General features: G+C 39.8%; 1 protein-coding gene across 1 annotated transcript in view; it reads right to left on the reverse strand.

The window, feature by feature from the left end:
* abcc3 (ATP-binding cassette, sub-family C (CFTR/MRP), member 3) overlaps nucleotides 1–11,828 on the reverse strand; it is a 65,861-nt gene extending 54,033 nt beyond the window's left edge. Inside the window, exon 1 of the mRNA XM_053639111.1 lies at nucleotides 11,745–11,828. Coding sequence (XP_053495086.1) covers nucleotides 11,745–11,780 — 36 coding nt within the window. The 5' untranslated portion in view covers nucleotides 11,781–11,828. The remainder of the gene's footprint in view (nucleotides 1–11,744) is intronic.
* Nucleotides 11,829–13,064: the final 1,236 nt, after the last annotated feature.

Here is a 13,064-nt window from a genome sequence, read left to right on the forward strand (position 1 = left end):
AAAAATTCACTTTTCAAATGGTTATAATTGTTGAGCACTTTGTCCTAGAGAAAAGTAATTTAGTTCACCAGATTACTCTCCTCATGCTGATCACAATCCATGTCTTAGTTATGATGTTGCAAATTTAACTATGTTGACCCAAAATTGGATCAGAGGCTGTATCTCAGCTATACTTTGATCAATTGTAATGGAACTGGGTATGCTTCATCAGCAGCATGATCTGAGAGTTCATGCCAGATTTGCGAACAGCGCCACCTACAGGTCATGAGATTTGAAAAATGATTATTCTTGCTTAAAACTTTTGAATACTTTGACAGAATATAATGATCTTGGTGTCTACAGATTCAGTGGGTCATGTCGAATCCAGGGATACCAATTTTGCCAGGGTCGAACAAACCACCTGTCTTCCATTTTGAAATTTGTCATATATTGTAATATCTTTTAAAATATTGGACATATCAGCACAAAATTTAGTAGAGATCATTCCTAGCATGTCCTCTAGGTACCTGAGACATTTTAACACAGTGCTACCTAGTGTTCTAGAGATATAAGGTTTTTTGTAAAAACATAACTTTTGAAAACATTGTTCAAAATAATTTTTTTCACTATCATTACATGTGGTGCACTTTGATAAATGACAAGCATCAGTTCTAAAGGTCCTGGGTTCGATTCCCATGTAGTGCAAGTTCTTAAAAGTTTGTGTAATGTTTTGTCTTTCGGTTCCTTTCTTTTGTGGCTCAGCATTGCAGTAACCTTTCAACCTCTTGGCATGCAAATAAATGCCTCAGTTATGTTCATTTCCTGTTCAGTCTTATTCTCAGCTGTGCTTCTGAACCTATCTTTTATTCATTCACGTACATTTTATTTGTCCTCTTCGTGTTCTTCAGGCTCCGCATTGCGCTTACTGTGCCTTTGGCTTGGCCCCTTTAAACTTGCTTGCAGCTTTAACTACTATTGTAATGACTTTCCTTTCCTATTATTTCACTGTAGTTACTGAATAAATCATAGTAGTTACTGTATAGTGTGCTTGAAAATCAATAACCGAATAATAAGTTGCGACTTGGGGGATTTTGCTGTAACTGGTGACTCATAAACAGAACTATTCTTAGAAAAGTCTGTATTACAGCAGTGCTTAACAGTATCTTCTGATTTCATCTTAGTTTGAAAATTACTCATGTGGTTGTATTCTTGCTACTCCAATTATGAAAGAAGCATACATTAGGTGTAAAGTTGTGTGGAGTTACACTGGGGTTCAGATTTTTACTTTTTGTGACTCTCTTTTTCTCAGAATATGAGATGAGCCGAGATATCGCTCCAGTGTCGTTTTACAGCTGTCAGAGATAGGAGATGTGCAGGATATGCTTTGAAATTTTCACAGTATGATAAATTTAATTTCAGGTATCATGTTGTTGTTAATTGACCACTTAAAAACACACAAGTCAGTGGTGTATATTAAAAAGAAACATTTGTGTTCTTTAGTGCATTTAACAGCTGTCACATACAATAAAGTTATGAACATGCTAATAGGGTCAGCAAAGCTTGCAATGTAACGTGTTCACAACAGTAATGGATTACACAGCTAAAGGGTTTCAGTACACGGGGAAAGTGGCAGTGGAAGACTTTAAGAGGGAATCGGCTCAGATTAACTGTTCACCTGAATTGGCTGGGGTTTGTCCTTACAACCCCACTAGGCAATAAACCAATGAACCATTTTGATGCTGTAAATAGTCATGAGAATGTCAGACAAGTCCAAATTCAGGAAGTTGACCCCAAGAAAGAAAAAAAAAAACCCAACTAATTAATGCTAGACATACTGTGAATACCGTAATAATAGGACAACAACAATTAATTGTCTATAATAATTGTTTTTAGTGTTTTCCCCATTGCCATATATGTTTAGTTGCTTGAGTTCTACACACTGTAATGTTCAGTATGAAAGACTTAATGTGATAATCTCTTCCAGATTAAGTGGCTAAATCCACTAGCACTCATGTAAAATTAGGCCAGGACATCACTATGTCTAATTCCTGTTCATCTTGATCTAAGTATGGTGCCAGTCAATATAGGTTGTTGCCTATAACCTGATAAATTTGTGTATACAAATCAAATATGTAAACAATATTAAATCCAATAACTTCTACATATATGACTTGTACAATAATTATTTTACCATGTACACTTTCTGAAATGCAATTAGGTGATAGGCTTTGTTATCACTGTTGTATTCTTCTTCAATACAATGTTTTTAGCATAATAGGTGGTTAAATAGGTATTTGTGACTTAGTGGCTAGCATGTTTGCCTCACACCTCTGGGGTTGGGGGTCCAAATCCTGCCTCCGCTTTGTGTGTGTGGAGTTTGCATGTTCACCCTGTGCTTAGAGGGTTTCCTCCGGTTTCCTCACCAAGTCCAAAAACATGCTGACTGGCATTTCCAAGTAGTCCGTAGTGTGTGAGTGTGTGTGAGATTTTACCTTGCAATGGGTTGGCACCCCATCCAGGGTGTCCCTTGCCTTTTGAATTCCCTGGGATAGGTCTGGGGTCCAGGGTCCCCCGCGACCCTGTCGAGGATAAGCAGTATGGAAAATGGATGGATGGATGTTCTTAAAAAAAATGCACGGTACAACCCACAGAAAAGCATAAATATCCTTCAAGATGTATTCTGAACATGTATTAGTCCATACAGCGCTAACTGAGGCTCTGGGACTCCAAAGGACCACAGTGAGAGCCGTTATCTCCAAATGGAAAAACTCGGAACAGTAGTGAACCTTCCCAGAATTGGCCAACCTTCCAAAATTCCTCCAAGCGCACAGCAACTACTCATCCATGAAGTCACAAAAGAGACCAGGACAACATCAAAGGACCTACTGGCTTCTCTTGCATCAATAAAGGTCACTGTTCATGACTCCACTATCAGAAAGCTACTGATAGCCAACAACTCCTTACGTGACTTCATGGCAACTACAGGACAACATCAACTGCCTGTGACAGTGATGCCTCCCTTCCATATGTGCCATATGTTAGGAAAAGTCTACGCAGAGTCAACCCACGGAAGGCTGCTGGACCAGCTGGCAGATGTTTTCACTGACATCTTCAACATCTCCTTGAGCAGCGCCATTGTTCCGATGTGCTTCAAGGCTACCACCATTGTCCCTGTGCCAAAGAAGTCTTCAGTGTCCTGCCTCAATGACTCCTGTTGCACTCACATCCATCATCATGACGTGCATTGAGAGGCTAGTCATGAGGCACATCAAGACCCTGCTGCCCCCTCACTGGACCCCCTGCAGTTGGCGTATCGTCCTAACCGCTCAACGGATGATGCCACCACCACCACCCTACATCTGGCCCTCACCCACCTGGACAGAAAGGACACCCATGTTTGAATGCTGTTTATAGACTTCAGTTCAGCATTCAACACAATCATTCCTCAGCACCTGATTGGAAAGCTGAACCTACTGGGCCTGAACACCTCCATCTCCATCTGGATCCTGGACTTCCTGACTGGGAGACCTCAGTCTGTCCGGATCGGGAACAGCATCTCCGGCACCACCACACTGAGCATGGGGGCGCCTCAGGGCTGTGTGCTCAGTGCACTGCTGTTCAATCAGCTGGCTCACGACTGTGCAGCAATGCACGGCTCGAATCACATCATCAAGTTCGCCGATGACACGACTGTGGACGGTCTCATTAGCAAGAACGACGAGTCAGAATAAAGAGAGGAGGTGCAGCAATTAACGGACTGGTGCAGAGACAATAACCTGTCTCTGAATGTGGACAAAACAAAAAATTAGAGCACGGAGCGACCACTCTCCGCTGAACATCAACGGCTCCTCTGTGAAGATCATCAACAGTACCAAATTCCTTGGTGTTCACCTAACTGAGAACCTCACCTCATCGGATCGCAAGACCCTGCAGCGTGAAGTGAAGACAGCTGAGAAGATCATTGGGGTCTCTCTTCCCTCCATCATAGACATTTACACCACACACTGCATCCGCAAAGCCACCAGCATTGTGGATAACCCTACACACCCCTCACACACATTCTTCACCCTCCTGCTGTCTGAAAAAAGGTACCGAAGCATTCGGGCCCTTACGGCCAGACTGTGTAATAGCTTCTTCCCGCAAGCCATCAGACTCCCAATACTCAGAGACTGGACTGACACACACACACACACATGTGCACACACACACACACACATACTCAAAACAGAATCGCCATCCCACTCACATTGCAATATTTGCACATTCCTGCATTGACTCTGTTGACTCTCTCTTTGCTGCTACTGTATTTATAAAAAATATAGTATTTATTTTATTGTCACTATTATACACTTTACCTGGCTGCTATAACAATAACTGCTATGTCCATATTTGATATAAGCTAATCAATGACACTACAGTGATTGGACTCATTTCTGGAGGCGATGAGTCTGCCGATCATGAAGAGGTCCGAAAACTGACATTATGGTGCTCTGAAAACAACCTGTCACTAAACACAAAGAAAACCAAACAATTAATCTTGGACTTCAGGAAGTGCAGAAGTGACCCCCCTTCCATCTTTATAAAAGGATACTGTGTGGAAAGAGTTCACAGTTTTAAATTCCTGGGAATCTACATATCTGACAGTCTCTCCTGGTCTGCAAACACGACAGCTGCTGTTAAAAAGGCACAGCAGCGCCTGCACTTCCTGTGAGTCCTAAAGAAAAAACATCTGTGGCCAAAGCTACTAGTGGCCTTCTACCACTGTGTTATAGAGAGTGTTTTAACATACTGCCTCACAGTGTGGTATGGTGGCTGCTCAGTAACTGAAAAAAAGCTCTACAGAGGGTCATCAACACAGAGCAGAACATCATTGGCTGCCCTCTCCCCTCATTAGAAGACATTGCAAACACCACTACCTATCCAGAGCAAAAAACATTCTTAAGGACTCTTCCCACACCGGTCACAAACTGTTTGCCCTCCTGCCCTCGGGAAGGCGATACAGGGCAATTACAACACGCACTGCCAGATTCTTGGACAGTTTCTATCCAAAAGTCATCCAGTCCCTAAACTAAGAACTATTTGCACTAGTTATATACGACACTTACAGTGGACTGTGTAATAACTATTTGAAACCCTTAAAACTTGCACTTTCTTATTTTACCTGCTGCATTTAGGTTTATCTATGGAATGTGATTGTGTCACAATAAATGTGTGCATGTATTGTGGCACCGCTGAGCATTTTCTGAAATTTCTTTGTTCTTTGTATTTCGATGCAATGACAATCTAGAAAGATACTGGGGCAAAGATGGCACCCATGGAAGACTGACGAGGCAAAAACCCACTGTTAACCTAGAAGAACATTAAGGCTCGTCAGAATTTTGCCAAAACACACCGTAATCCTCAAACCTTTTGGGAGAATGTTCTGTGGATTGATGAGGCGAACATGGAACTGTTTGGAATACAGGGTCCCGTTACATCTGGTGTAAACCAAACACAGAATCCCACAAAAAGAACATCATACCTACGGTCAAGCATGGTGGTGGAAGTGTGATGGTGTGGGGATGCTCTGCTGCTGCAGGGTCTGGGCGACTTGCAGTAATTGAGGGAAGCATGTATTCTGCTCTTTACCAGAAAATCCTAAAGGAGAATGTCCGGTCTTCAATCCGTTAGTTGAAACTCAAGTGCAACTGGATTATGCAGCAAGACAATGATCCAAAACATAGGAGTAAATCCTAGTCCTAGAAGTAAGTGAAACTCTGATCTCCAGTTATCAGAAGCGTTTGGTTGCAATTAGTGCTGCTAACGGTGGCACAACCAGATTTTATGTTTAAGGGGCCAATTAGTTTTTCACATGGATGATAGGTGTTGGATCATTATTTTTTGCTTCAATTAAATAAATAAATGAATAAATAAATAAATAAATAAATAAATAAATACTGTGTTGTGTGTTTCTTAAGCTTGGCTTTTTTTATTTTGTATTTCTTTTGAAAATCTAAAACTATTTATTATGAGATATGCACAAAAACAGAGGAAATCAGGATGGGGCAAATACTTTGCCACAGCATTGTGCATGTTATGGGCATAGCGATAGAGAGTACTTCATTGATCCCCATAGGGAAATTTGGTAACCTACTTATGATCAAATGCAACTTGCACGGCCAAAAGCCCTAAAACAAGTAATTGTAATAAAAACAATCAATCAATGTGCACTGAAGACATGAGGTGTACACTCACGTGTCTGTAATGCACAGTATACTGAGATCACAAATTGGTCATAGTTATTACAGACACATGTTTGGAAAACCTGGCTTATCCGACACGAGTATTACGGAAAGCTGACTCTCTGCAACCTTCCGTTGCCGAGTTATGTGAAACACAGTGATGTGATGTTGACAGATGTGGGACAATGTAGGCTGTTTTCACATGCAAGATCTGTGCTGTGTTTAAGGCCAGTATCAATACAACACAAAATGCTGATTCATTTCCACAAACACAGACTATTACATTACAGAAATTACTTTGACTTGGCACTGTTTGCTTAGTAACTGACTCTAATGCATGAACAATGAAAGTTCACCCAACTCTATCACATTTTAACAGATAAACCAAAAGATAAAACCTTTGGCCTGGGATACTGTGAAACCCTGCTGAGCACAAATTAAAGAAACGCTTACATTCAAATTCAGTGTGACAAAATCAATATAGCGAGTTATTAAAATGTTGGTTAACTGGTGAGAAACACTTCGGTCTGTTCTGCTGAGCTCAGGAAACCTAGCTCTCATGTGTGACCTGAGCATGACAAGCAAGAGCTCTTAACTTTCTCATGAACGCCCTCTCTTAAACTTGTCCTCTTTTCACACAGCTCTGCTATACCTAGTGACCCAAAACTACATTTGAAACTTTAAGAACCGAGTTTTCCACAAGGCAACCTTTATACGGTAATATGTTGATATTAATTCACGCTAATCCACGAGTGAACAGCTCTGATCCTAAGTGAACGTGGACGTTTCTGGTGTGATTAGAAGTACCCTGAAGCCAGAGCGAACACAGGTCAGCCACACCGTTGGGTCTTCCCATTTCTGTCTTCCCCTCCTCCGTCCGCTTTTCTTCAGCCTGTTGATGTAGCACTCAGGTTTGCATATTCTGGCATACAGAGCGTGGTGCAGAAATCTAAAACCTAGGACTTTGAAATCTACAGATGAAGCCTTGAAAAGCCTCTGAACACCAGGCCTTGCGAGAGTTTCTTGTCCCCCAACACTGACGAACAAAGGACATCTAACATTCCGGGATATACATGGACAGTAGAAATAAGCTCAGTGCTTAAGCTTTTTGTGCTACTGATGAGAAGCTTGGGCCTAGTGCCTTGAGCAAGATCCTTAACTCTCCACAGCTCTTGGACACTCCTCTCGCTTATTATTAGTATGAAAATGCTTCATATCGCTTTAACGGATTAAATATATAAGCAGTCACACTGATACTAAAACTGGTATACTCACAAATCTTATCTTTAGTGATTAGCTAAGGTTGTGAGGGCAAATGCGTGCGGTTGCATACAGTATATCATACAGCAATATGTCTCAGCTCTTGCTAAGTTAAAACCAAGTTGCTAATCATGTCTAATATGCTGACTAGGAATTTTAATGGACAATTCACTTTCTTGGAGAACAGAGGTTTCTAGTACAACAGTAAAGTGTCTTTTTCCCTCATCGACACACAAATACTGTTCTTGATCTTTCGCTTTTGTTTTCAAATATAGATTTAATATATAAAGTTGAGGTAATAAGTTATGAGTTGAAAGGTTATAAGTTACATACGCCTTGAATTTTTTTAAAATAAGAGAGATCATAAAAATTGCACTTAGATTTTTTTTATTTAGTCCTGCCCTGAATGTTTCACATTCACATAACAGATGTGTAAATATAGTCCACAATACACAATAATAACTGAATTTACACAAATGAACTAGTTTAAGTTTACATTACACTTGGTTATTAATACTATGTGTTACCTGGATGATCAACGACTGTGTTTATGTTTTGTGATAATTGTTCGTGAGTCCCTTGTTTGTCCTGAGCAGTTAAACCACCCACTCTCCTTCAGAAAAATCCTCCAGGTCCTGCACATTCTTTACTTTTCCAGCATCTTCTACATGTTTGACTCTTTTCCAACAGCGACTATACGATTTTGAGGTCCATCTTTTCACACTGAGGACGACTGAGGGACTCGTACACGACTATTACAAAAGGTGCAAACGTTCACTGATGCTCAAGAAAGCGACACGATACATTAGGAGCCGGGTGGTGTAAACTTTTGAACAGGATGATCGGTGTAAATTGTTATTATTTCATCTTATGGGAAACATGTAACTATCTTATGTAGCTTCTGAAGAGCAGTACTAAATGAAAGAAAAAAGAGCTCTTTAAACATAATAATAGCAATTTACACCGATCATCCAACTTACGACCTCAACTGTATCAAGCAGTAGTTCTGGATACAAGGTAAATCACAGGTTTATATTAATACACTCGTTCTAATATGTTTCTATAGACATATCATATACAAAACTACATGAACAAATTTTAAAACATGTCAATATTGATATGAATGTGTATTTGTGTGTGTGTGAAGAGATATTTATTGAGCAATGTTGGAAGGAGTCTCCTGTGTCAGTGCTTTGTAACTGTCATAATTAAAGCTGTACGTTTTCTGACATAGGAAAGGTTTCAGGTTGGAGGGCTTAGTGGTTTCTCAGAAACATGACTAACTGCATTTTTTTTTTCTTATTAAAAAGTCAGGCTGGTAACAGAATGACTGTTCATAACTGTTATGACAAGCAAAAACAAGAACTAACTTGAAAATATCAACTTCGTGTTGTGTCACCTCACACCACTAGTTTGACCCGCTGTGTTTTATCCCTGTGTGTTTTAGACATGTACACTTGATGCTCTTGCCAGAATTGTCCTGATATTTGGACACTTTTTAAATTAGCGTGTTATGCTGTAATCAAGCCTACAGTATAATTATGTATTGTATATGTGATCAATAAAGACTCATTATCATTATCATAAAAACTGAAGTGAAATCAAATTATTTTAGATGTTTGGTTTTTTTATATATAATAATAATTTTTACATTATTCTGATCGAAAAGATCAAGGATACTCCACAATATTCGGAGGAGCTTGCAATTTTTCAAAACTGCTGCAGATTTCCCGCAGATTTCAGTCAAGACGCATCATGTGACATCATCACAACGCGCCAATGCGCATTCAGCCAAAGCCAGCTTCGATTCATGTGCGTTGAACATGAGTTCAGCTAAAAGGTCTCATTTACCAACAAACATCACAAGTCCAGTAGTTTTACGCAAAAAAGCACAAAAAAACTCTGCAAGTTGCATCGCAAATTTTGAAAAAAAAAAAAAAAACGTAGCAAAATCAAGCATTTTTGGCTGCAACTATCACAAAAAAACTCCTGTACGGACAGACCGCTTTTTAAAACTGTCACTAGTGTAAGATTCTCGTATATCATATTAAGAAAATGCAATGCAATATATATTGTTTGTTTGTACCACCAATAGTGGAGCGGATTTTTCATCTTCATGGAGAAATTAAAACGTCATATTTTACTGAACACTGTTACAAATGTCTGTTCATAACATCCTGACATGTTACGAAAAAAACGTCAACTGTAAAAATGTAAAACAGATTTTGAGATAAACCAGATTTCCAACGTGGACACAACTACATGGGCATTACCTAGTTTAAATGAAAAGTTAAGAATGTTAAAGTTTAATATATTAGTAGATCAGGATTTAAAATGTCCATGCTCAAAGAGAATAGCATTTTTCATCCATCCATTTTCCATACTGCTTATCCTACACAGGGTCGTGGCGGAGCCTCTCACAGGGAAATCAGGGGACACCCAGGACGGGGTGCCGACCCATTACAGGGCACAATCGCACACACATTCACACACCCTCTACGGACAATTTGGAAATGCCAGTCAGCCTACAACATATGTCTTTGGACCGGTGGAGGAAACCTGAGTACCAGCGGAAAACCCCCAAAGCACGGGGAGAACATGCAAACTCCGAGCACACAGGGTGGAGGTTGGTTTCAAACCCCTAACCCTGGAGGTGCGAGGCAAATGTGATAACCACTAAGCTACCATGATGTTACTCCTATCTTTCTAGGTGTAAAGCTATACACTTTTTAAAGCAGAAATACTTTAGTGTAGGGTTGCAGCAACGCAACACAATAGTAAGGAAATCTAAGATCAGTTAGATATATTGTAAACATCATGCTCTACACTCTCTGTCTCTAGGGTTGTACCCTTCACCTTTTGTACCTGTAGTAGGCCTATGTATCTTTTACCTGGAAAGTTGCATGCAGTGTACCTTTAAAGCTTTACACTAAAAACTAATTATGGTTCATTTATGTACCTTAGATAATTACACTATATCCATGTTTTCGGGTAAAAGATCAATATTAAAAGGTACATAAGCTGTACTACTGAGGGAACCATCCCAGAGACAAGGAACGCTACAGATCCATACATCATGAATCCATTTCATCCATAATTCCTGACTCCTCCACCACACTAAAGTTTTTACATTCCTACTAAGAAAACAACAACAAGAGAAACAATCTCAAAAATTTGAATGGTTTCCACTACAAATACCATTACAAACCATCAGCTAACCATTAAAACCAATACCATTATTGGTCCTTGTATCTAGGGCTGGGTGATATGACAAAAAAATAAAATCATACCACAATACTTAAGCACATTTCTACGATATATGATGCGTTGTGTCACTATGTATAATTTAAACAGCAAAATAGTAGTAAAATAAACAATAAAAAAAACCTTAAACTGTCTTTAATGCCTACAAAGACAAAGAAGATTTTTAAAAAAATAATTATTATTATGTAAAATCAAAGCGTCCATTCAGTACCATTTAATTTGTAAGGATTAAAAATGTTTTTAAAAAAAAATACATCACTATACCAACGATATCTCAGAAAAGTGTATCATGTGATCATTTATCACGATATCAATATTATATCAATATATCACTCAGCTCTACTGTACCCAATAGACATAATCTTCCACCAATCGACAACAAATTAACAGTAGAGACTGTTACAGTTTCAATTCCAACCAGTACAAATTCCCATTATAACCATTAAAACCATTACAAATTCCATGAAGGGTTCTGTTGTTGATGATGTTTTTTCCAGCAAGGTGTTTGGTGCTCACTACCAAACCTGTATAACTGTAAGAGGCTATTTGAGAACTTAATAAAATATATCCCAACAATCCCGAACAATGAATTTAGCTCGAAAAACCTTATGAACAAATGCAGTTTGTTTGAAGAGAGCTTCATTCAGGTTGAAAGTAACAACAAAACAAGCAGGCAGCCATGTCACCTCCTGCTAGACAAAGTTAAAAGTGCTTGCACTGATGCTACTAGTGTGTCCTTAACCCCAAACAAGAGGAATAACCTACATTTCAGACATGGTGTAACTTTGTTTTTGTGTTGTAGCAACAACATCTTGGTGAACATCCTTCAGCGTGCAAAGCTCCAGAGGTTTTTGTTTTTGTTTTGTTTGTTTTGTTTGACTCGGCTTTTCGTAGCCTACAGTACGAGAAAATGCGATTTCGGGACGAGTTATGAGGAAAGTCTAGTCGTTTTGTAAAGTCTAATGTAAGCACCATGTTGAGCACTAAGTCTACCTGGATATTAGACGCATCGATACTCACCCAAAAGGGAAGTTGAGATCCGCACAAAACCTTCATCTGGGCGCTGCGCCTCAACTCCACTCTTCTTCGGGCAGAAAGGACGCGGCTCCGTGTCTGCTCAGCTTCTTCTGGTCAAACATATAGCTCACACACACTCACACACACTCACACACACTCACACACGAGTGACTAGAAGCGTGTAATCCGGCTGAGAGATGGATAATGCAAGGGAAAGTCTGGGTCCCTGCTAATACGGAGCAGGAGAAGTCATCCGGAGGTTGTCATGACACGCAAGGCCCCGCCCACAGCCACACACACAGCCACACACACACACACACACACACACACACATACACTTGCTTTTCATAGTCGTAACATAATTATTAAAGCATCTAATAAATGCTGTGTTACACCTAAACTCCTTAACCTATTAAACCTATTGGCTCCATTAGGGTTTTTTTGTTTGTTTTGTTTTGTTTTTGTTTGTCTGTCTATTTGTTTGTTGTTTTTTGTTTGTTTGTTTGTTTGTTTTTTTTAAATAAAATTTTGTACAAACCGCATTTCCATAAAAGTTGGGATCTTTTCTAAAACGCAATAAGAACGAAAATCTGTGATTTGCTCATTTTCTTGAACCTTTAGGCTACTTAACGGACAAAAGTACAAATAAAAGATTCGTATCAATATAAACAAATTTAGAATTGAATGTCTGGAACATACGCAGAAAATTGGGACAGAGGCATGTTTACCACTGTGTTACACCACGCTTCCTTTTAAGTAGACTTTTTAATCGTTTGGGAACTGAGGATACTAATTATTGCAGTTTTGCAAGTGGAATTTTTGCCCATTCTTGCTTGAGACGAGACTTCGGCTGCTCAACAGTCCTTGGTCGCTATTGTCTGGTTCTCCTGTTCATGATGCGCCATACAATTTCAATAGGAGACAGATCTAGACTGCTGGAAGGCCAGTCAAGCACACACACTCTGTGTTTACGAAGCCACGCTGTTGAAGCACGTGTAGAATGAGGCCTGGCATTGCCCTGCTGAAATAACCATGGACTTCCTGCGTTGCCTTCATGGCCTCTGAAATCCCAATATACGACTCCGCATCAATGGTACCTTCACACATATGCAAGTCACCCATGCCGTGGGCACTGATGCACCCGCATACCATCACAGATGCTGGCTTTTGCACCTTTCACTGATAACAGTGTGGTTTTTCCTGAAAACAAGTTGAAATGTGGACTCATCTGACCACAGCACACGTTTCCACTGCCTTTCAGTCCATCTGAGTTGAGCTTGGGCCCAGAGGCCCAGAGAAGATTCAGGTTGCATTTCTAGATGC

Source organism: Ictalurus furcatus, chromosome 13, assembly GCF_023375685.1.
Source record: "Ictalurus furcatus strain D&B chromosome 13, Billie_1.0, whole genome shotgun sequence".
NCBI lineage: Eukaryota > Metazoa > Chordata > Actinopteri > Siluriformes > Ictaluridae > Ictalurus > Ictalurus furcatus.